At 47.8% G+C, this 25,117-nt stretch overlaps 1 protein-coding gene across 2 annotated transcripts; it reads left to right on the top strand.

Annotated features, from left to right (window-relative positions):
* CSF1 (colony stimulating factor 1) lies at positions 1-25,117 on the top strand. 2 transcript variants are annotated; one of them, XM_028733853.2, is made up of 9 exons: positions 1-481; positions 5,842-5,973; positions 11,321-11,386; positions 13,364-13,537; positions 14,558-14,702; positions 16,310-17,433; positions 18,990-19,048; positions 19,361-19,419; positions 21,520-25,117. In XM_028733853.2, exons 2-8 carry the CDS (start codon positions 5,848-5,850, stop codon positions 19,416-19,418), a joined length of 1,752 nt encoding a protein of 583 aa, XP_028589686.2. In that variant the 5' UTR covers positions 1-481; positions 5,842-5,847; the 3' UTR covers position 19,419; positions 21,520-25,117. The 2 variants fall into 2 exon arrangements, with proteins under 2 accessions (XP_028589686.2, XP_028589687.2); XM_028733854.2 differs by having other exon boundaries at positions 13-481; positions 17,306-17,433.

Raw genomic sequence — 25,117 nt, 5'->3', positions numbered from 1 at the left:
CCGGGCATCGCGATGCGGAGGAGGCCCGTCGTCTGAAGAGGCGAGAAGGGGTCGAGCAGAGGCTTCTTTAAGCGCTTCCTAGCTCTGCAGCTTCTCAGTGACAAATCTGGGGAGGGGACTACAGCGCATGGGGGAAAAAGAGGCTTCTTTTTTTTTACAAAGTGGGGGAGGGCCCGTCGAGAGGAGGGAGCGTGGCGCCGATCCAAGGTGATTTCCCGTAAACCACATGTTCCGGAGGGAGCCCTTTATAAGGCCGACGAGTCAGGCAGGCGGCACTGAGCGGACGGAGGCAGCATTTCCTGGGCTTCGCGCGAACTGAAAGCACACAGTCCCAGCCCCCTTCGCCGGCCGCTGTTGCTGCAAACGGGATTAGCCTGCAAGAGGGAAAGAAGGCGCGCCCGCCGACGCTGCTTTCTCGCCAACCCGGATCTTAAGGCGACGGATTGGGGCGTTTTCGGAGCGGGCTGCGTGCAGGGCCAAGGTAAGGAGGGAGCCAGGCACCCCGTTCGCGGAAAAGCGGAGCCCGTCCGGAGGGGACTGCCCGGGTCTCTTCTCTCTCCCCTCCCACAAAAATATATTCGAGTGGATAAGATAGGCAGCAACGCGAGCCCCCCGCCGAAGTAAGAGGGTCTAGAGTTGCCAAGAGCGCAGATCCCCCCCCATTGGGTTTGGGAGACGGGGGTGGCGGGCGGGCTTCCTCGCGAGTAAGTCCGTGGCTGCCCTTTCAGCCGCGCAGCCTGCTCCTCCGAGGCGTGTGGCGTGTTTACGCGGCGCTTTGCTCCGTAGCAAACACGAGGAGGGCCGCAGGGCTTGGCGCAAACTTTGCAGCCAGGTATTCCGCTTTGGCTGCTAACGCGCAAAGCGCTGCTGCTGATCCGTGTGTGAGAGAAACTTTCCCCATCCAAGTGTCCCGGTTTGTGCATAGGGCATAGGAGCCAATTTCTCGGGGTCGAGGGGTCCCACCCCCCACAAGTTGATGGGCATTGCCATTCAAATTGTATGGGCGAGCCCCGTCATGTGATTGATCATGCAGGGTGGAGCTTACCTCCCCCCCCCCCCCCCATATTTTATTTAAGTTGGTACCCTTGGCATTGCTTTGCGCCCACCCTCTGCCTGGATCCAAGTATTGAGGCTTCCCTTTCCCTGCGTTATGCGCCGCTTGCTCTCCGCCTCCCCACCTCCCTTTCACGCCCTCCTGTCATTCTGCGCGGCCGACGCTGCAAGCTGGTTATAAATCTCAGGCTTCGGAGGCGGGCGGGGTGGAGGTCTGACCCTGTCGCGCAACTCAGGCGCGTGTTCTCTCGGAAGTAAGGCCCGCGGCGTTTTGGATGCTTTAGTTGAGATTCCTGCGTTGCGGGGGGTTGGCCTAGATGACCCCGGGGTCCCTTCCAGCTCCACGATGCTATGGTTCTACTCCCCGAGCAAGCACAGGGCTAAATAGCCTTGAGTAGTTACAGTGCAATCCTACCCATGCCTACTCGGAAGTAAGCCCCAGTGGATTCAATGGAGCTTCCTATCCGGTAAGTGCGGTTGGGATTGCAGCCTTAGTTGCCTCTGGCATGAAATTTCAACTTGCCGCACTGTCAATACCTCAGGTTGTTGTATCGGTGCCATCTGCCACGAGACATTAACAGTGCAAATATTGGCTGGAGTGGAGCTGCCCACATGATCCTTGTGGATTACTGTCCTCTGGTAACAAGTGTGCTGGCTTTGCAGCTCTGCCTTTCTATGCTCTAGCTGCAGAAGAAGCTTTATGATGCTCATATGAGGCTGCTCACTCAGAGGATGCTCACTGAGGTTGGGCTCTGAAGCTGGGCTCGGCCTCCTGCACCACAGAAACACCAGGGGTGCCCTCTAAGCATATGCAGATTGTTTTCCCTTGCTGCAGATTAATAGCTGTGCATCTCCACTTATTTGGAGTGAGAGAATGGGGCATCCAGTTCAGAGGGTGGGACTCCTAGGAAGACTTGGCTTCCAGTATCTCCCAATGCAATTAAATGCTCCCTCTTGGTTTTTAGGATGAACAAGCAGGGTCAGCCCTAGCGCTGGGCAGAGTGAGGCAACTGGCAGCAGATGCTGAGTCGCATTGAAGTGTTTGAGGGCAGAGCTGTGTGTGTCATACACACAGCCTCCTCTGTGCCCTTGGATGCAATTGAGGTTAAGATCTTGTTCCTAGTGATGAAGAAGGTTCAGCTGTCATTCTAGCCAGCATCTGTATGTGGAGTGTATGTGTGTGTTTGGGGAGCAGAATATTGTCCTCCTTCCCTGATAGCAACATGTCTTGATTCTGAGCAAGATGAGGATTACAGTCTTTCGTTTTACACTGAAATACTGGGGAAAGTCCTAATGTGCTCTGCATGCACTCACCTGCTGAAGGGATAGAAACTTTAATCTCCAGAGCTTTGTGACTGGGCAAGGTTAAATAAACAAAGCATGACTCCGAAGCCTCTTCCAAACCTTATGTGTGATGTTTTTATTATTCCCTCCTCCCCTCCTTTCATGTTTCCTGTTTTCTGTGCCCAGTGACTGGACCGGCAGCTAGGTGCATTTGAGGGACTTTCCCAGGACTCAGTGTAATGCTTTCTTGCTAATGGATGTCATGGCATAGAATGAGTCTCATGTGAGCTTGGGAGCAAAGTGTCTTTTTTAAACTGTGGAATGGAAGATGCCAAGGAAAACGGTGGGTGGACATGCAAGGACATGTCAGGGAGAGACTCTGCGCTTGAGTAGGAAGGAAGGAGGAATGAAATGCCTGCATTTCCTACCCCTGTGCCCTCCAGTTGGCTGGGGCTGATGGGAGCTGCATTCCAAAACATCTGGAGGACATTGAGTTGGGGAAGGCTGGCCTGGACTAGCTGAAAGAAGAGCATGAAAGCAGACTAGGCAGAAGGTGGGTTTAGTGTCTCACTAGGGTGGCACCAGAGGCTTCACAGCTGTTGCTGGAACACAAAATACAATTGCTTGAGAAGAGACAGGGAGGCAGATGTAGGGGGGGGGGACCCCATCTGCTAGTCTCTTATATCACATACACCCTGACTGTGTGTGTGTGTGTGTTGCACCCAAATTGGGCTGGACAACTGGTTTTGTTCTGTGCTGGATACAATCCACAGTATTAAAAGTTCTACTTGGAGTACACCTGTTTAATGGACCTTGGTTAGTCATGTCCATTAATTTTTGTGGGTTTGTAGTTCTGCGTAGAACAAACAATGGTTGCAACCCTTTTTGGTTATGGAGATCTTGTTTTCCCCCTGGAAGTTATTTGCGAGTAAATCTCCTTGCAACAGAACCACAAGGAAGCTGGAGAAGGTTACAAACTAGCCCCTCCTGCCTGCCATAGGATACCCACCACATTGTCCTAGGCAAAGCCTTCCTGAGGAGGGAATTCCAGAGACTGGTTGTCTCTGCCTTGCCGCAGACAATGAGCGGGACCTCGGAGGCCAGTATCAACATCACGTGGGCGAAGGCAGTTAGCACTCTGGTTAGCAGACTGCTGAGTATCATCCAAGTGCCCAGCTGTCCAAGGGAGCTCCTGGAGATGAGCTGCCAGAACGCTTTGGTGGGGAGAGAAGTAGCGAAACAGAGGCAAAGTTCCATCTATGGCAGTGGCCAGTGTTGGCTGCTTTGCGGGGAAGAAAGCATGTGATGCTTGCATAAAATGACCTCAAGGAAGTTAGTGGATGCTTGAACCCAAGTTAGACTACAGCCCTTCACCCTAGTTTTGCTATTTAGTTTTGCCCTCTGTCTGAAACAGTTGCACAGCCTGTTAATGTGAGCAGAAGTGTCTTCTGGCACTGAGCTCCAGAACTGAAATGCATTATGGAAGGAAGTAGAGATAAATGCTTCTTTAAAAAGAAAAGGAAAATGCCTTCATGATCTGATGGAATGGCCAAAGATGCGAAGGGGAAATTCCAGGTGGGAAATCTTAAGGGTGAGAAATGAGGCTTGCTCGCTTCCAGTGGCACCTGGGCAAGTTTTGGCCGTATGGCCCTTGCTATGGAAAATGGAAATTGGTGCTGTGGAAGAAAAGAGGATTTGGACAGAGACAGCAATGAAGGGAGGATAAAATAATTTGGAAGAGGAAAGGAAGGCTGATTAATCGTGAGAGAATTTGAGCAATAAAATCTCAACATATTGCGGAGAAGCAAGAGCTGTTTTTGTTTCCTTCCTGGGGGGAAAAGCCAGTGCTGTCACAGACTGGCAAAGGCATATTTATCTGAATGTGCAGAATCCAGCTGAGGCCTAAGAACTGGGAAATTCCCAGCTTGGCTACAGCTGACCTCTCCTCCTCCTAATAAGAAAGAGGAAAAGGCGGTGGGGTGTGGGGAGGAATGGGAAAGGAATGCTTGCAGGCCAGATTTAACTCTTCCAAAGCTGCTGGGAAGGGTCCTCTTTCTGTTTTAATCCTTACACATAACGGGAGCATCCGTGGAGAAATAGGACACCTCTGTGGTGCAGACTCCAGACATAAATAGATGCCCAAGTGTAGCGCTTTCTGCAGGTCACCATGGGTGGCAGAAGGAAAGGGTTATCTTTGGAGGCATGCCCAAAGTGTGGAATTGTAATGTATTTATTTTATATAATGGCAGAGTCCCAGCACCAAAAAGCCTAGTGGGAAAGCGCGAAGCATGCGGGTCTCAGAAGGAAGTAATGAGACGATGGTTAAAACCTCATCTCTCTTCATTTAAAAAACGTGAGGTGCAGTCATAGCTATAAAGTCTCCATCCAGAAGATGTTAATAATTCCTATACATAGCAATTAACTCAAATCCCCTATAGTAAGATGTCATGACTAGGTATTGGCGGGGGGCAAGAGTGAGAGGACAGAGTTGGGGGAAGCGACTGGTTCTCCAGCACTTGTGGCTTGGAAGGATAATGTGCGGCAGACCACACTGCAGGGGAGAAAGCACTGGATGCTCTTGTAAAAAGAGTTAAGTAAATTCCAAAACACTGTATTATATCTAAAAATAGCAAAATAGGCACATCCCTGGGCCAGCCAGACATACATGCTTTGGGATGTGTTTTTGCAGTGTAGCGTGGATTTATGTTGAGCGGAAACAGAATTTGAATGAGAGATGAGAAAGCAGATAGGGTTTTCTTTCCCTTCTCATAATGCTAGAACAAAGGCCACCCAACAAATCTGAATGTCGGTAGAATCATAGAATTGTAGAGTTGGGTGGAATCCTGAGGATCATCTAGTCCAGCCCCCAGCAATGCAGGAATATGCAGCTGCCCCATATGGGAATCAAATTTCCAACCTTGGCATTATCAGCACCATGCTGAGCTATCTAGGTTGACAGGAACTCTATGGCACTTAGTGTTCCCAGGTGGTCTCCCATCCAAGTACTAACCAGGCCTGACCCTGCTTAGCTTCCAAGATCAGATGAGATCGGGCAAGTAGATTCATGACAGAGAAAACTACTTCGTCCCTTAGTGCATATGTTAAATCATGGGATTTGCTCCTGCAAGATGTAGTGATGGCTGTCAATCTGGGTGGTTTAAAAAGGGTTCGGACAAATTCATGGGATATGAGGTTGGCTCCTAAGCATGGTTGCTCTGTTCTGCCTCCAGTATTGGAATTGGTATGCCTCTGAATACAGTTTGCTGGGGAGCAACCATGGGGAGAAAGGGGTTGCACTCGGATCCTGGTTCTGGGCTTCCTACAGGCCTCTGGTTGGTCAATGTGTGTGGTGGGAGGATGTTGGACTAGATGAGCCTTGGGTCTCATCCAGCAGGGCTCTTCATATTTTCTTAGGTTTATGTTTATGTCCACAAGGCTAGAGGGTGCATGAAGGTGCAGGCTTCCCCCATGTTTAATCCTGACTCTGTCTCATTTGTTGCACAGAAAAAGATGATCTCCCACATTGCAGCGGCCTTTCTCCTCCTTGTGGCCTTCGCTATCCATGGAACAGAGCAGAAGAACAGAGGTTGCAGCCGCTTAATCCATGATGTTCACCTGAATCGGCTGCTGGACCTGGTGAGTTTCTTTGCAATTAGTACAGCAAAGGTGACAGGAAAGAATGGATCAGAAGATGAATCACCTGGATCTTACGCTGGGCAGAGGCACCTCTCCAGACAAGCCACAAACCATAGCCAAGGTTTGTTCTTGGCCTACCACTTGTGGTTTGTCTGGGGGGAGACAAACTACGAGCCTGGGTTCAGGCCCAAAACAAAATATGGTGATGGCATAAAGTTACCAGTTCCTTTGGTCAACAGAAGGCAGTGCCCCTGCCGTTTGTTAGTTCAGTTTGACTCGGGATGCTGGATGATCTTGTTCAGTTTGCCTTTTTAAGCAAATGCATGAAAACTACTAAAAATCAACAGGAAATATATTAATCCATCCGTGCCTGGAACTGTTTGTTTCTTTGTTCACAAGCTGTTCTTGCCCTAAGGGCAGAAGTTGAGAAGGGGGAAGGTAGAAAATGAAAGTAGAGAAGACATAGTGGAAGGAAGTTGAATGACTGCTTTTAATTGAGATAAATAGTGCCATTTTAATTGGGGATAAATGGAGCCAATATTGTGAGGAGGGAGTGTTAACACTGAGCATGCTACTAAGGAGGTGGTTCAGCTGAATGCAGCCTGGACTGTGCTGTGATTCTGCAGGCTAGAGAGCTTTTAGAGCAGCTGTGTGCGTGCGTGTGCACTCTCTCACACCCTTTTCAGTGCTTCCCTTGTTGAAGACTTTTAGTAGCTAAAAAGGGAGGTGCGGCATGGGGACCACTGCACAGATGCTTAGGAGGGTAATAAAGCATTGCTCCAGCAGGAAGTGCTAATGCAATTATAGAATGGTAGAGTTGGAATGCACCATTCTAGTCATGGGGAGAGCAGGTTGGGGTGATTCAGAACCACAACATTCTGGGAACAAGTGCCTGGAATTTTCCTGACTCTTGATCCTGCCTGGATCACTGGGGAACTGCTGGGAGGTCTCTGTCAGTGGTTAACTGTCAAAGGTCCTGGCTTTGATCTTGCCTACAAGGAATTCTGTGGGCTTCAATCAAGATTCTTTTCCATTGTCAGTCACAAGTGATTGTGGCAGCAAAGCATGATAGTTAATTAGGAGAACTAGAAGCAACCAGGAAAAGAAAGTTTCACAGGACCAACTCAAGGGCTTAATCATTGGGAGAATGTGGCTCTCTGTGGCATCCTGATCAGGGACTGATAACTTGAGAAAAGTGTGTGGAGGTTGTGGCAGTTATGGGAATGGGACCTGCTGGCAGTTTACTTCCTGCAGAAGGTTAGGAAGACCTCAGATCCTCCATCCCCTTATCAAAATACCCTCATAAGCCTTGCTGCACACCAAGGCGCTGTGTGGCATCTGATAATTGGTGTAACTATATTGAGAGAAGACTAGAGTGGCTTGAGATCAAAGCTTACAGTTCTTGTACCTGCAGCATTATGCAGAATCCTTAGTTAGACCCTCTTCCATTTTCTAGGTTTGCATAACAGCTTGCTCATTCTGTAGCCCAGGCATGCATTAGGCACTAAGATAATAGTCTTGGTTCCAAAGATGCTGATCAAGAGCATCTGCCTCTTCCCACAAGACTGCATAGGGTGGCACAAAAGCCTGAGGTGGTCCTCCAAAGAGATCCTCTCTCAAGTCTTTCACCTGCCACAATTTCTTGATTTGTGCTCGAAAATAGGTTTGCCACCTTGACATCCATGTGGCTAATGAAGTGCAACCCTTGAAATGCTTCATGATTAGTAAGACATTAGTCAGCTACCTTAAAAGCCTTTTCTTGTGTTTATGGAGAAATTCAGAAATTGCTGTCCCCATCCTTTTGCCTTTGGGAGATGCCCACTGGTGGAGGAAGAGGAGTTCAGGGGGAGCGCACCACCCCCAGCAGCGCGATCCAGGCAGGGTGCCATCGCGGCTGCCCCCCTGCATGCGCTGGGCGCCATGCCCTGCAAGCGGCATGCCCCACCCTCAGGATGTGCACCACGCCCCTGCAGGTGGCGTGCCACGCCCTCGGGTGTGCAGCAGCCCCACCACCACCTGCTCTCTGCCCCCCGGTGCTGTAGCATGAAGCTTCGCCACTGGAGATGCCTTCTGCAAAGCTTGTAGCTATGAGTTGCTAGTACATGCAGGTCCCACTACTACAAAAACACTTGCTACAGAAAATTCACTTATCCAAACATCAGCAGCAACAACAGCAGCAATAATAATAATAATAATAATAATAATAATAATAATAATAATAATAATAATAATAATAATAATCCCATCTGACTTCATTGCCCCAGCCACTCTGGGCAGCTTCTAACAAATTAAAACATTAAACACAGTAAGACATCAAACATTAAAAACTTCCTTGTACAAAGCTACCTTCAGATGTCTTCTGAAATTCAGATACTTTTCCTGACATCTGACAGGCAGGCGTTCCACAGGGCAAGCATGACTACCTAGAAGGCCCTCTCCCTGGTTCCCTGTAACCTCACTTCTTGTGATGAGGGAACAGCCAGAAGGTCCTCAGAGGTGGACCTCAGTATCTGGGCTGGGTGATGGGGGTGGAGACACTCCTCCTGGTATACAAGGCTGAAGCCATTTAAACAAGCCTTTAACTTTTTGTGTTTTGCCGGTCAGTGACAGCTGTTTTGCCAGAAACCATGATGGGAGGGAGGGGGAGAGACCAGACAATTAAGAAGGCATTTGGTTTCTTTCCTTGTTTGCCTTTTGCAAGGTTTCCCTGGGGTTTTTTCATTTGGGTGTTGAAATTCTGTGGTTGGGAACACCTTAGAAATTCCTCCACAGGAGTCAATGGAAATCTTCTGCTTGTTATGCAAATGCTCACTTCACAAACAAATTCCTGAGAATGCATTATGCTTGAATAGTGAGACCTGTACGTATTGTCACTTTCCAGGATTCAGCTCTCTCCCCTGGAAAGCTAATTTCTGGCTGTTTAGATGGGCACATTCTGTCTCTAGTACACAAGTTGAGGAATGCTAAAGCACCGTGCAGTGCACAGCTTGCCTCTTAGCACACTTCAGCTGCTGAGGTATATCAAAGAGTAACTATGCATTTCAAGTACATTCTTTAGGCTATAGCAAATCACTCTCTTGCCATTTCCAAGCAGTGGAGGTGGTCAGCGCCATTGCAGAGTAATTAAGGGGTTTTTACTGCCATCTACAATGTGTAATAGTCAGGGTGTGGGGTTGAAACTGAGTTTTGGTGTGAGATTAGGGGTCTTAGAATCATACCACTAATTTTCCCTCCGAAGATGCCGGAGGAGAAAGCTCTAAAGCCTTAACATTACCTAAATTACTATGTAGAATCAAGGACACAACTGGTACTAATTATCTCTTGTTTGAGAGTGATAACACAGTGTCTGACTTGTACAAATAAACTTCTCTTCACAAAGTCTCTTCTGGGCTAAAAGTAATTTGATATAGTTGGTCAATGCTAACATTTGATCACTGCTCCACGGCTGAGATTCTGACTTAGCTGTAATTTGGGCTTGCAACCACCAACCATTAAATGATTTCCTCTTTTAAAAAAGAAGCTGAAAAAAGTAACTTGGGTTTTTGCAAAGCTGTTTTTACTTTTGGTGTACTTTGCTTATCTTAAAGGAGCAATAAACCTTAATTGGGAGACTAATGAATGAAGACCTAGATATCTTGTAGCACATCAGGTGAAATGAAAATAGTCTGTTCAGATTTAAGCAAATGCTCAGGAGAGAGCTCTGCTGTAAAATGTGTGGTCTGGCTTGCAAAGTGCTGGAATTTTTTATTTTTTTTTTAGGTTCTGCTGCTGCCCCTTTAAGTTTCTGTGCAAGAAGCCAGGATGCAAATCAAAATGTTGTACTGCCTGCCAAGGATTAGGTTGTTTAGCTAGCTGTTGCTGTTCTGACCCCAGAGCTGCTCTTCTCGGTTCTATAGAATCCAAAATCCTGTGATCTCTTGGCCAAATGGAAACGGGATCGCGTTTGTAAAACCAAAACTGAAAGTGAGATGCTCGTACTGCTGCATATGCTTCCCTCGTCTTTTAGGGCAGTGAACCTAAACTTTGCCCCTTCCCCCGCCCTCATTGTGCTTGCTTCTGCCTGGGCTTCTCTGTGATGAATAAATGTTGCTGGCGGCTGCTCTCTCCAGATAATGAAGCAATTGTTTCCAGTTCGACATGCCCTCCTGGCAGTCCCATCTCGTGTTGGCCTGCCGCAGAAGCTCCAAATCGTTCCCTGCCGTTTTTCCCTGCCGGCACTAGGCTGAGATCGCTGGAGAAGGTGCTCTAAAGTGCTGAGTCAGCACTTGACTTGGAAGGCACAGGGTGGTAGACGCTTGACTTCTGCCTCTGGGCAAAGAGAGCCAGCTGTTTGCTTTGGTAAGGATTAGCAAAGCTCAGAGCTGGCTCAGTGGCCACAACATGGTTCTTGCTGGTTCGTAGCATGGCCTGCTACAAGAGCTTGGTGCCCCTGGTGCACTGACACCGGTCAGGGCAGAATATGCTTGTGCGCATGCTTCCACTGCTGCGCTAATGTGCAGTGTATGTTTTCTAACAAATTGCAGTTCAGAAAATAGCAGGGTGCACATTGCAGGTGTCCTCTGTGATCTAAATTATATGTGCTCTGCTGAGTGGATGTGATGGGGGAGCCCCTACTGCCTCAGTTGCTTAGTCAGCCAAGATGCTGCACATAGCTGTCCTGCACATAGCTGTCAACCGTCCCTTATTTGGCAGGAAACTCCCTTATCTCAGCGCCGTTTCCCACTGCTGGACTTATTGCTCACCCAATAAGGAGTCTAAGAATAACTGGGGGGGGGGGTGGAGCTTGCATGCCTTGTGCTGATCAAATCAGCCGCATTGCCTGGGGACTCACCTTTGCTCAGCGCTTCCCAGCGGAGAGGTGACGGTGGTTTTCCTTGCTGCATCCCCTTTGCCGGGTTGTTGTGCTTTGGGAACCACCGCTTGAGGCTTCGTTTGGCTGCTGGTTGACTAAAATCCCTTATTTTGGCTGCTGATCCCTTATTTTTAAATCTGTAAGTTGTCAGCTATGGTCCTGCAAAACCGTAAAAAGAAGAGAGTTCTTAGATACTCAAGCACTCATTTCTAAATCTTGTCATTCTGTCACTACTTGGCTGCCCCTAATCTCCGTAAACTGCTTCAGCACAGAAGGCAGTAGACTGTAGTCTAGCCCTTTGTGGTAAGCAGAGGGATGTCATCCTATACCTTCAGAATTGTCTCCCCCCTTCCTCTCCCAGCCCCCCAGCCCAATAAAATATCCCTAGCAGTGTAGCCTGGTGGGGATATTCTTTCCTGTATTCTGGATTCCTAGATGAAGGAAACTGCAAGTCCACTAAAGTTGCTTTGACTTGACTGTGCCTTTTTGTTACAGGTTGATAGTCAGATGATGAAGCCCTCCTGTGAGCTGTCCTTTGAGTATGTGGATGAGAGAGAGCTGGTGAGTTGGAATTGTGAGACACACATCTGCTGTGCTGCTGACACATCTGTGGGACTTGGTGTGTGTTTTCCAAGGAATGCCTTGTGTTTAGACAAGGGGCGGCGGGGGGGGGGGGCATTTTTCATCCCTGTTGGGCAGTGTTCTGAGGACCACATACCACTGCTAGGGGTTGCAGAAGTGGCAATGGCCAGACGTCCATCACTCTCCATCTTCCATCAAGGTGGTTGCATTTTAAGGGCACATTCCAGCCAAGTAGCAGCCCTGGAGGAGGAGAACAGAGCAGGACATTGAGGGATTGTGGCCTTGGCTGGCTCCCCACCCCCAGTTGAGAACAGTGGCTTTCAACATCATACCTTCAGGGGACACCTTGCGCTATTGTGCTGTTTGTGTTTTTAATACTATACTATGATTTGAGCATTATGAGCCTGTGCAAGCCTTAGGCTTAGGTTCATGTGCTCCCCCCCCCCACCTACACACACACACCTCCCCCCTCCTTGCACAGTCACAAGTACCTTGGAAGTTTTCATCTCTGGTTGCAAACCAACCACTTTTATGTTGAAACCCAGGGGAATTATGGTGTGGTGAAGATCCTGACCTATGATCATGATCTTAAGAATCAAATGATGGCTTATGATCCTAGTTGGTTGTCTATTCATTGCTTAAACTAAGCAGACTTCCCCTGAGTTTGGATATAAATGAGGAACTTTGGTTTGGAATCAGGTGCTTCCAGTCTCTTCCTTGTGGCCATTCTAGGTGAGAAGGAACTGTGCAAACACAAGCACAAGCACATCACACATAAAACTCTAAACCAGGAGCCGGCAAACTTTTTCAGCAGGGGGCTGGTCCACTGTCCCTCAGACCTTGTGGGGGCCCAGACTATATTTTTTGGGAGGGGAAATGAATGAATTCCTATGCCCCACAAATAACCCAGAGATGCATTTTACATAAAAGGGCACAGTCTACTCACGTAAAAACACGCTGATTCCCAGATCATCCGTGGGCCGGATTTAGAAGGCGACTGGGCCAGATCTGGCCCCTGGGCCTTAGTTTGCCTACCCATGCTCTAAACCATACTTCAACTGTTGAACTGAGCCACTAGCTTAGCTGAGGAACCCCTGTGTATCTGCCAAATTCCATTTTGTTATAGATTATTCTGGGGCAGGCATAGGCAAACCTGGCCCTCCAGATGTTTTGAGACTGCAATTCCCATCATCCCTGACCACTGGTCCTGTTAGCTAGGGATCATGGGAGTTGTAGTACCAAAACATCTGGAGGCCTGAGTTTGCCTATGCCTGTTCTGGGGCATATCCTGGAACAGACACTCTTCTCCTGTGGGATTCTGGCTGGGCCTGTTGAGATTTAAACACATGCCTGTGCTGTACTGGCATAGCTTGTTTGAGAGGAAGTTTGGTAATGGCAGAAGATGTGCTGCCTTTCCAGCAACTTGTCTCTCACTCGTGATCTTCTTACTGAAGCACCTTTGATGAAGCTTCTGAGGAACCCTGAGATCACTTATTTAGAGAATGTGTGAGCTAAAATCCTGCATAGATGACCTTGTGGTTAAGTCACCAGTCATGGATTTGGTAGACAAGTCCTGTGGTCTCTCAGTTTGCTTCATGGGGTATTTCATCCTGAAGGACACTTGGAGAAATTTCTCTGCTGGCTTCAGACTTTGGGGGAATTATTTTAAAGCAGCCCTTGCTTGGGGGTTCCTCAAAGCTGTTATTGCCCATTCTCTTGGCCTGTTCTTCTGGACCCAATCCAATTACTCAGAGGGAGAAGCCAGATCAAGAGAAGCTGCTCCTCTTTTTCACTCTAACCACCATTCACTTGTTTGGAGAGGGAAGGTGGAATCTGCAGCACCAACAAGGAGAAGTAGCAACTGGGGGCTGATGATGGTAGATGCTGTGCATTGCTGATCTTTGACACCAGCCATGAATCTTTCTATGATGGACACCTGTCCCTGTTGCCTTCTAGGATGACCCCGAATGCTTTCTCAGAGCAGCATACTCTCCTCTAAGAAACATCCTTGAAAGTATTGAATTCAAGCACAATACTCCAAACTCTAACATAATGAAGGAGGTAAAGGACTGGCACATAGAAGTTGGAGACTGCATGGAAATTAATAGCAGTGATGAAGAAGAGAGCAAGGTAACCTCTTACTTATCAGATTTGCAGTTCTCACGGATGCTAACAGATCTGTGGTGAGACTTAGGAGACTAAATGGCAGCTGAAACGTGTGCTCTATGGAAGTGGGAAAGAAGCTGGGGACTGACAATACTTGTGTGACGTATGCACTTGCACTACTGGCTAGGGTGGAGAACCCTCTGGCCCTTCTGATGTTGCTGGACTACAGCTCCCATCATTCCTGGCAGTTGCCTATGCTGGCTGGAGCTGATGGTAGTTGGGAGTTCCACAACATCTGGAGGGCCACAGCTTCCTCATCCCTGAACTAGAGCATTCTCTTTGAAAACAGCAGTCTGTTAGGGCTGCTCTACACTTGATGCTACTCACTTCTTTAGCTCTGGGGTGCAGGACTCCATGAGTTAGATCATGACCCTGATGTAGGGGACGGAGTTTTAATCCATGATGCCTCCATCCAAATTACTGAGCCGGTATGGTGTAGTGGGTGAAGTGTTGAAGTAGGACCTGGGAGACCAGAGTTCAAATCCCCATTTGGGCATGAAGCTCATGGGTGACTTTGGGCCAGTCACTGTCTCATAGCCTAACCTACCTTACAGGGTTATTGTGGGGGTTAAAGGAGGGGAGAGAACCATGTACACAATCTTGAGATCCTTGGAGAAAAGGGGACGTATAACAGCAGTAACAAAAATTAGGCAGCACCTATGCTGGTTATCTGCAGCTGGAGGAAAACTGTTGACGGTTCTAGCAGCATCACAAGTGATGCAAGTTCTTCTCTGCGCTACTGGGACCTCTTACACTGCTGAGTGCTCTCCAAATGAGGTTCAGAATCCATCGCTGAGAATTAAGAGGTGCTGGAAGCCTGCTTCGTGTAGCCAGATAGCCTTTGCTGGGTCACAGTGACTGCCTCTTGCTGCATATGCTGCCTTGGATATTTTTTATGGTGGCTGTTTGGTTCTGGTAGATTCAGATAGTGGCTCATTGATTCCCACCCCCCTACTTCCTACTTTCTCTTTTTGTCTCTTATAGCACTGCACCAGGCCATTCTCCCGGACTGCAAGGCAGATGCTGAAGCTGGTGCATGAGTACTTCAGCAAAGCTAAGGAAATCTTGTCCAAAGGAAATTTCAGCCATGATTGCAGCAGAGTCTTTGAGAAATGTTCTGACTCAAAAGGTAAGAGTACAATATCTCCAGGTAACAGAAAATTCTGGGGTTTTTTTGCATCTCCTGGCAGCTGCTGGGGCAGCATTTGAGGAGCAGGAAGCTTCCAAGTTAACTTGGCTTTTCCCAAACTAGCACTGTCCAGATGTTTGGGGCTACAGCTGCCATTAGTTAGCCCTAGCCATCTGGGGGGTGTCAGTGCACTGGTGAAGGCCGAGGTAAATGGAACATTCCGGGTTGGGAGGGTATTCCAGAGCTGCTATTTGTGCGCATTTGTTTGTGTGCTTCTGTGTATTTACACTTGTTTCTGCGGTTACTAACTGCTAAAGCCTTAAGTCAACAGAAGTTTCATGTTTTTGAAATGAGCATTATCTCTTTGATCTGTGGCAAGGGCAAAACCGACTATGTTAAGAGTCCAGCAATCAATTCAAGGCCCTCTGCATGCTCATCAGGACACAGTGGGACTTTTAGCTTTCACCTCCCCCTCTCCCAGTAAAATATGTATTTCCCCCACATGGCTTAAGATAATATTCAAAATGTGTTGACAAAGGCTGTTCAAAGATCCCTTCTGAAGGGTTTCTTCTAACCTTGGAAGTTCTTTGCTCATTCAAAGTACCCTCTTGATGTACCCTGACCTTTACAAATAACAGTCTTGTCTGCTTGTGGTCAGACCATGAGGAAATCCCAGAAGTGGCTTGGCATACCATGTCTATATGTGACCTGCAGAAATGGGATCTTCTGCCAGGGCAGAGGTTTGGAGATGTCATGCTTGTGGTGGCCCTCAAAACAGATTGGCCAGGCAGGGAGGTGCTGGGCTACGCAGACCAAAGTTGAGAAGACACTGCGTTGCCGTTGATGTTCTTATACACATACATGCAACTCTCAGAAACAGCCTTAAGAAAAAGCCATCCTATTGTCCGCCTTTTAGAAGATGCTCACATGGTCAGGCTTATTGCTTTGGCCTCAAGTGAACCACTTCCTAGCTTGGTTTGCCTGCTCATCTGGTCCAATAGGCACAATGACGCTGCCCATTCTCTGAGTGGTGCTTGGTTTTGCCGGTGTGGAGAATGCAGTCGCTGTCTTCCTCTTGAGTCCATATTCTATGTTCTGTCACCTGCAATGCTGGGAAGGACAGCGAAGTAGGAGCACCATGCTTCCTCCCTTGATTCTTGCTTGACCAGCTGCTTCTTGCTTGACCAGCTTGCTCCCTCTGCTGTTCTGCTCATGGAGGCATGTGCAGAAGCTGTGGTTGCCCTTGCTTTGGCTTGCTAAACTAGCTGAATCTTGATCCGATGCCGTTCCTCCAGAGTTGGTTCTCTGGCCTCTTTGGTATCCTGTGTGCTCTTAGTAATCTTGGGCTGCATGTGATGCTCTTGGGAGTTGCTGTTCCCAGCTGACCTTGCAGTGTCTTGTTCCATCCATTGGTCCCCTGGAAGCCTTGTGGTTGCCTTGCTGCCTCTGCTTCATTTACTTGTTTTGTTGCTTTTTTGGCACTGGTCTGCCCCGCCTTAGCATGGTGATTTTTGAGGGAAGGGGCTGATCTTGGCTTGAAGCATCCATTCTGTTCTTCTTGCTGGTTACTCTATGGCCATTCTCTTCTCTTTATCTGGATCTTTCAGGTGTGGTGACTGACCAGGACTGCCCGTGTCCAGCCACAAGCCCCATGAGTGGCAGAGGCTCAGCTTCTCTCCTTCCAACCTTTGAGCCCTCCTCTTCCATTGCAGACCAGCTGGACAGCAAAGAGGCAGCTGCCAGCACTCTCCAGCTCTTTATGCAGCCTGGCACCATGCAGACTCAAGGAGGGTCACAGGGTAGCACCAGGCCCAGGATGCCTAGGAGCACCCAAAGGGGCCAAGGAGCTCCAGCGCCCACGGATTTCGTAGCTAGCACTGAGGCTGTCATGTCCTCACTGCCAGAAGAACTAGCGTTGGCAGCTGTGTCCCAGGGACTTGACCCTCTGTCCACAAACATTGCATCCTTCCTGGACTCAGCCGTAACCCTTGATTCCTGGTCCCCCAGGCTCAAAAACATTTCTCCCCCTCCTTCTAGCCAACAAAGTATTGAACCTATGGGGACAGGGTCTCCTCTCCCTGGTTCTGGGGCTGGCAGCAGCCAGACATGGCCCCCTTCCCATTCTTCCCCTTTCTCTGGCTCAACCAAACCCTACCTCAGAAAGCAGTGGCTTCAATCAACTGAAATGGATGTATCAGATTGGGCTGTGACTGACACAAGCAGCACATCTGGCCTAACTTTGGCGTCTCTTGCCAGTTTGGACTCTGCAGAGAGTGCAGGGGTGCCCTCCAGTGGCAGTGGGGCAACCCTCTCGCCCAGTGACCCCACACTCTTCCCTGTCTCTGAGGATCCTGTCTCTGCTGCACAACAGCTTTCTAGATTGGTGGTGACCACAAACAGTCCATCATCTCACAGGCAGGTACCCCCAGAAAGCTACTCCTGGGGGGCGGAGGGAAGCCGAGGTAGAGCCCCAGGAGTACTGCACAGCACCCAGCTCCGAGAGAGACGAGCGGAACAAGAAGAGGGCCCAGCCAAGGGCAGGGAGCCGGAGGATAGCATGCCAGGTCCCAGCTCTGATCTGAGCTTCATTCCTCCGAACACAGACAAGCACAGCGTGAAGCCAGAAGCCAGAAATACCCAAGGGATGGCTGTGACTTATGTGGTGGTACCCAGTGTCCTGGGAATCCTGTTGGCTGTGGGTGGCCTGCTCTTCTACTTCCATAAATCCAGGGTAAGGTCCAGACCTGACTTAAACTGTTCTCCTTTATTCTTTTTGGGTTGCAAATGTGGGGCATACATCATACCTTGTAAATACATCAATGGAGAAGGCAGAAGCGGCTGAACTCAAAGTATACTCCCTCCTCTCAGGGTAGAACATTATTGGATGTGAGCAAACATCCATCTGCATTTCTTTTATTGGGATGAGGGGAAGGATTAGCCAGCTAGGTCTTAATGGGTATGCGTCTTCCGGCGCATACTTCCCACTGTCGCTGTGTCCTGCAACTGAATGTAATCCCAGACAATCCAAGCAGTTCTACAGCCACAAGTTAGATATGTTTTTTAGAGGGAAAACTTCTGTGGCTCTGCACCACAAAGTCTGGAAGAGTTCTTGGCAGTAAGAGCCTAGTGCTGGGGGTGAATGCTGCTGTCCTTGATGGGTGATGTTGAGCGGATGAGTTCTCCTTCCTGTGACATAGTTCTCTCATCTGTCTTAAGTAACAACGGTCACATTTTCCAGCCTAAATGGACTGAAAGTCTTCTGGGAGTTGAAAGTGATGCCTTTCCCAGTAGGAACCAAATGGATATGTAGCAGTGGACCAGCAAGGTCCATTGTACTTCATCTTGCCAGTGGTGACTGACCACCTCTTCCGGTTCTGGACAGGGCTTAACCATTCCCACACGCACGCTTGATTCATGCCCACTGCTTAAGAAGTCCTATAGGAAACTGAGAGCATCTCTTGATTTGTGGAGCTGCCTTGCAGTCAGTGTATATGTTCAGAAGGTCGACTTATCGCTACTGTTAGGAGAGGGGGTGTAGTTGTTTCTTGCATGCTAAAATATTTGTTATGCTTGTAGTCCTAAAAGCAGCGTTCTTTTAATGCTGTCTTTATTGTTCACCATCTGCAGTGAGATCCCTGTCTCATGTAACGACAGGGGGAACATGAGAGACTTTTTTTTTAGGTGTAGGAAGAGTGTGGTTGAGATGGTGTTCGTGGAACTCTTATGGGGAAAAGTAGATTTAAAAGGCAAAGTGTTAAATATGGTATGGGAAGACAGGGCAGGAACCTGGTGGCATATCTTCACTTGTGCTTGTGACACTAGTTCTATGGATGCTAATGGCATTGGCATAAATAATAAAAATAATTTTATTATTTGTACTCTGCCCATCTGACTAGGTTGCCCCAAGGAAATTCCAGTTATGCTTGGGTTTGGGGCTTGGGATGGGCCTTTACTAGCAACTGGTAAAGTTGTTGGTTAGTGGGTGAACTGATGGCCTCCTGGCCCTCAAAACTACAATGAGAGCTTGCTAGGGCAACATGCCTGCTTGTCCTCCTAGGACAGGCATAGGCAGAATCCGGCCCTCCAGGTGTTTGGGACTACAATTCCCATCACCCCTAGCTAACAGGTCCAGTGGTCAGGGATGATGGGAATTGTAGTACCAAACATCTGGAGAGCCGGAGTTTGCCTATGCCTGTCCTAGGACAACCATAGCACCTCATACGGCACAGCCAGTTTGACAATATCAACATTCCTTATAGTAGTAAATATTTCCTTTCTTCCACACAGATGCTAGCCAGGAGGCGACTGCAGAGAAATGAGAGAAACCTGGAAAGACAAGAAGGAAGGTAAGAAGGCGGAAGGTTTGCATAACTCCGATGTATAACTAGGGTGAAATAGGCCCCTTGCTCTCAGATAGCCAATTCCTTGAGATTCCATCAGCCTTGGGAGGTTGCAGTGAGTTATAGAGCCCATGTATGAAAACTTAGCCTGTTCCCCACAAAATGCAGTTATTGGGTACACCAACTATTGTTGAGAGGAAAAGATACCAGATGGATTTCTACCATACAGAGGGAGATGTAGTCTCGTGATGTATCAGTTCTTGCTTTTAGTCTTCAGTGTTGGATTCTAATCCTTTTTTTCTCTCCTTTCCCCCCTAGGCCACTGAATAGAAGGGAGGGAGATCTGGAATTGCAGATACAGGAGGAGGAACTATGAGGTAAGAACAGGTTTTGATCTGATTCAGTAGGGCTACCCACTCCCTCATTCTGTATCTGCAGCGGCCAGCCAGACTTCTAGCCATCATGACTAGTAGCCACTGATAGCTTTATCCTCTGTGAATTTGTCTTAATCCCCTTCTAAGTTGGTGGCCATTGCTACATCTTCTGGAAGCGAATTCTGTAGCTGTAACTGCACTGCGTGAAGAATTCCTTTCATTCTGCCTACCTTGAATCTCCCACCACGCAGCTTCACTGGATGATCTCAGATTCTAGTACTGTGAGATAAGCTCCCTGTCCACTCTGGCCCTCTTTTCCAAGAGAAGGTCTATTTGCAGGGGTTGTGTATTCGTGGATGGAGCTGAGGCAGATCATTGTGCCACAAACAAATCTGGATGGGTGTGGGGAAAATGGGACCTTTAGACTCAGAGGCAGTGTCCCTCTGATTCCCAGCTACTGGGGACAGACTGAGAGCAAGGTTATTTATTACCTTCTTGCCTGGCATGTGGTGCCTTGGCAGATCTGTCTGGCTGGCAGCTGCTGGAAATGGGATGTTGGAGTAGACGGGCCTCTGATCTGGTTTCCCATGGCTCCTGTGCTTTTTTTGTGTGGGCTCAGAAATTGGTTTATTGACCAGCCGAGTGCCGTTGGGCACATGCAACCTACCACCTCCTTTCTGCGTAGGGACATGTTTCCCGCAAATGTGTCTTAAGTGCAGTGGAATGTGACTTTGTCCTTGGGGGCAGCCGCAGATAAGGATCTATGCAATTTGTGGTGCATTCTTGGTTTGGGGGTGGGGACTGAGGAATGGCTTAGAGAGCTACCACTTGCTTGCAGGAATTTCATTTCATTGTTGTTGTAACGTTGGGAGTCACCCTTGTGTAAAATGTGGGAGCAGAAAGTAGCCCTCGTAGGATGTGCCGGAGTCAAGGTTGCTGGTCGTTAAAACCTGCCCTGCTTCAAAGACTAAATGAGTCTCATTTGAAGGTCTGCTGCCTCCTCCTCCCCACATTCCGTTTAATGCTCTTGGCCAGATGCAGACTTTTGTTGTTGCATCTGAGATCTGTGGATGAAGGGCGGTATACAAATTAGATAGATAGATAGATAGATAGATGGCCAAATCCTCTCCCCTTTCCCAAAGAAAGTTCTGGGGGAAAACTATACCTTTATTACATCAACATACTTTGGTTGACCTAATAAAGGTATAGCTCTAATACAGTGGTACCTCGGGTTACATGCACTTCAGGTTACAGACTCCGCTAACCCAGAAATAGTACCTCGGGTTAAGAACTTTGCTTCAGGATGAGAACAGAAACCACGCGGTGGCGGCACGGCAACAGCGGGAGGCCCCATTAGCTAAAGTGGTGCTTCAGGTTAAGAACAGTTTCAGGTTAAGAACGGACCTCCGGAATGAATTAAGTATGTAACCAGAGGTACCAGTGTATGGATTTTGGAATACATTTCCCTGAAGTTTTGTGATTTGCTTCCCATGACTTCATTTAGATCAGCCCCACATGACACTAGGGTCAGCTCAGGGTTTGGGGGGGGGGGGTATAACTGCTCAACTTTCTCCTCTTCTGTTTAAAAGTGCACTCCTAAAACTGCCTTCCCACTGGGGGGAAGGTAAGAAAATTTCATACCTGTCAAGAGGCAAAATAAGAAAAATCCTATGAGTTAGTCCTCCATTTCATAGAAACACTGAGTCAGCTCTCTAAGCAAGCAAAATTTGGCTAGTAAACTAGCTTAGTTTTGAAATGTGTATTTGGCAATAATGCTTTCAAAAATCGGACTCTATTTAAAAAAAACACAAAACTTTTGGTAGCCTGTCTTAGTGCTTTGATCCTTCCTATGGTGCTACTGTTGTGATTGTCAGCTGAGAATGGATTTTTAATATTATTGTTGCATTTTTGTTGTTGTTATATTGTAAATATGAACTGTGTTCTGTTCATAAATTGCTTTAATTTTCCCTGAAGAGAAAATTATTAAAATGGAAATCTGCCTTGGCCAAGTCCTGCAAAGTGGCTTGGCCTATGCTTGAGCCACACATGCCCCCTTTGTGGTTAGACATTGTGTCATTGTAATCTTTGTCTTTTTCTTTCCAGCTGGACCCCTTTCCCTCTGGGATGACAAGCCACGTGGGGACTGGGCAGTAAGCCCCTCTTTTTTTAAAAGGACAGCCCTCTCGTTACTACTGGGAGAAATTAACACAAACTGTACTCTGGGAACTGAAGCAATTGCAGTCCCTTCTCACGAAGAGTGTTTTCTCTTCCCAGACATGTTTTAATTTTTTTGCGACGGAAAGGGATTCATCGGGAAATGGACGCTATATTTATTCCTGGCATTCAAGGTTGGCTTTCACACTTAACTGCAAGCTGCCCTCTTTCTGCCAGTCAGACAACAAGCTGGAACTTGGTGGGAAGGATGGAAACTGTTTGGAAGCTGACTTTGGACTTCAAAAGGCCTCTTCTGATGGTGAGAGAGGGAGTTTCTAAGAACCACTGTGCCCTACTGCCTTCCAGAGTGGAAAGGGTGACATCCTCTCCAGAGATGGATGTTGAGTCTGCCGTTTGAACAGCTATGTATCTGGGGAAGAAGACTCTCTTCCAGGACTTCCAGCTCCTTTGGAGAAGACATAGGATCTTGGGCCTTATATCTATATATTTTCCTAGACATAACTCCCCATAGATATGAATAATGGCAAGTTGTGGTTCTGTAGAGAGAATGGGCACTCTCTCCCCACCTGCCTTTAAGCCATGTGTATAATGTAGCCCAAGGAAGGACACCCATTTTCCCTCCTCCCCTGCAAAACATCCTCCATTTTTAACTCCCCAAATAGCCTAATGCATTAATCCGAGAGTTTGCTATCCCAGTGGCCTTCTATGTCTTCACTCCAGGGACCCCCTTTTATTAATCCCAACCTACAAAATGGGACCCGCTTTTAACTTTTTAACTTTTTACCAGGACTAGCAGGGGTCACTTAATAAAATTTGATTTTAGTTGCACTTTAGGGCAGACTAGTTAAGGAATACAGCACAGTCTTATGATGATGACTCCTAGCTTAAGATGGCTTTTTAAAAAATGGGGTTAGATAAATGTAGCACCAAGCAACTGCTCCATCGGTGGAAAGATTTCTGCTTGTGCAACGGCAAGCCCCCAAAAAAATCTGTTTTGGGGCTCTCCCAACTCTCCAGTGCAGAATAAGGGAGAGAAGGGTGGGTAGTTAATTGCACAAATAGAAATCCTTGCTCTGTTGGGATTCTGCCCCATCTCTGTTCTAGCAGGGCTTTATGAATGGATCTCTCTGTTTTATCAGATAAGAAGAGCCCTGCTGGATCAGACCCGAGTAGCCCACGGGAAGCTGGCAAGTGGGCTGTGAGCAGAGTAGTCCTTTCCTGCTGCTCCCCAGCATCTGGCATAGTGCCTCTGATTCTGGGGGTGATATATAACCACAACCTTTATCTGCCTAGAAAAAGTGATGTGTTTATATCACTGATGCAACCCATCAACTGAAATCCAGTGTGTTACACACTCTGGTAATATTGTCAGAAAATGTAGAATATAACGCCACTCCCAGTTCCCCATACCCCACCTGCATTGTGTCTTGACCCAGAGAGGAAGTGATGCCTTGTAAGCCAGGACATGAGCAGATCTGGCACTGAAGTGGTTGCAGCTGTAACTATATCCATAGGAGAGATGCAGCCTCTTCCAGCTGTGTTTAGATTATCCACTTCCCAGAGCCTGCTGAACAATGCAGGGCACTGCAGGGAAGTTCAGCAGTACAGAAGTTAAATATATTGGCCCTGTTCAGTTACCCACCTCCCCACTAAGGTGAGCTTGGCCCTTGGAACTGCCAAAGCTGTGCCATTTTAAGAGATTGATCCCCCCCCCCCCGCACCCTTGATCTCTTGTACCAATGGAAGGAAAGTGTTAAGACCCACCCCTCTCATCTTCCACAAATTAATTTAGGAAACTTGGGGACTTTGGTCATCTGTGTTCCCATGCCTACATTTTCCAAGTTTAAGCAGAATGGTGGGGGAAACTTGCAGGGAAACACTGGAAAGTTGGGGTGTACATAACAACAACATAAACTTTCTGTTTCTCCTCCAGATGCCCCTGCGAGCTCTATTCCTCCCAGCTGGGTTTACTTAGAATTTGAGAAGATGGGTGGCAGGCAAGGGTTAAGTTGTTGTTGTTTTTATTGTGTGAAGGCATTTTCAGGGGAGAATCTAACGGGGGCTACCTGCCACCGTACCCACGGCCTATCCCCTGCAGTGCTACACCCTCAATTTAGAGTGCCAAACGTATCATGGGTTTGAGGACCACCCTGTGTTTATTGTGTATTTCTGCTCTGAAGCTTAATAATTGCCGACCCGGGAGCTGCTACTGGAGGCTTTCTCCAGAAGGACCCACACTTTCCTTGCTCCCCTGTGCATCTCTTTCCATGTTGTAGTGGAGAGCTGATGCGGAGAGGGCCAACGGGAGTTGCCGCAGCCCAGCTTTGAAGTGAAGCGAAGCTCTTGCACTTTGTATACTTAACATGTTTTGCCTCCCATGTGCTGAGAACATTCCCACCCTGGATTGAGTGTGTGAGTGTCGATGAGTGAGTGCATCTGGTCCAGCCTCTTGCCATTCCATGCCTCTTCTCCATCCGTCCTTGCCACAACCAGCAGCCCTTATCTGCCTCACCTCTTGCCCTCCCTGCTTTCTCCATCTCTGCTTGTAGCTGTGACGCTGAGCTGGCCTCAGGGTAACGACACTGCCTTTCCCCATTTGTGCTTTAATGTAATGGATGAAATGTTGATAAACTGTTTGTATTGGAGGAAGGTGTGGGTGCAACTAGCCAGGCTCTGTAAGGGGCTGATCGTGCCATGTATGTTGCTCCAATGATGTGAGCAGGCCTCCATGTTTGCACCAAATGCTGGTGACTCTCTTATTCAATATGCCAGTGCATCATACTATGCCTTATAGTGTGTTTGTGTACAGCGTTCTGAGACCCTGAGGGCATATGGCCTGGTTGGTGTTCAGGGCTTGCACACACTAATTTTGATCTCACCAATTCAATGATCGTTGCAAAAGTGGTAGAAGTTGCCTTATTTTATTTCTGCTTGCACTTGCATTGCAGCAAAGGGGCCTTCAGTGAAACATCATTTGCCTCCCCTTCTTTGCTCCTAGTTTAGCTGCAGTGCTCATGGGCAGCTTGCTCACAACTCAGAGGCAGACAAGTTCCTTCTCTGTTTCTGGCAGAGACCAAGCATTAGCTACTAGTATAGGTCAATGAGCCATGGCATAGGACTACCTTTTGACATGCATCAGCTGAAGAACAGTCCCTGTTTGTTTTAGCACCCTGTGGCCAGGTTTGCAGCGGCGTTTGGATGCAGCAGTCAGTACGTTCCATCTTGCACACTTATTCACCAGCATAGCAAAACGTAGGATCTGGCCTTAATGCCTTAACAGCCACCCTTCCCTTGCCTCTTTTTATTAATATAGGGAAAAACCAATGAAGAGGAGTTCCTTTTTTAAAAAATGGAGTTGCAATTCTGGTTCAGACTGTGTTCTTTATATATATATATATTTTTACAAACAATGAAATATTTTATATTAAAGACTTTTTTTAAAAAGCTGTTTAAATGTTTATTTAAAAATAGGAAAGTTTGTATTTAATAATAAAAACACGAATGTGTGTAACACTTTTTAAAGTTC

The sequence above is a fragment of the Podarcis muralis genome, chromosome 5 (genome assembly GCF_964188315.1).
Source record: "Podarcis muralis chromosome 5, rPodMur119.hap1.1, whole genome shotgun sequence".
Classification (NCBI taxonomy): domain Eukaryota; kingdom Metazoa; phylum Chordata; class Lepidosauria; order Squamata; family Lacertidae; genus Podarcis; species Podarcis muralis.
The sequence above is the reverse complement of the archived record's forward strand: the minus strand, read 5'-3'. Positions and strand labels throughout refer to the sequence as shown.

Coding starts and splice junctions, on each gene's coding strand:
- CSF1 (XM_028733853.2), top strand. CDS start 5,848: ATGATCTCCCACATTGCAGCGGCCTTTCTCCTCCTTGTGGCCTTCGCT. Junction 5,974..11,320: donor TGAATCGGCTGCTGGACCTG/GTGAGTTTCTTT, acceptor TTTTTGTTACAG/GTTGATAGTCAGATGATGAA. Junction 13,538..14,557: donor GTGATGAAGAAGAGAGCAAG/GTAACCTCTTAC, acceptor TGTCTCTTATAG/CACTGCACCAGGCCATTCTC.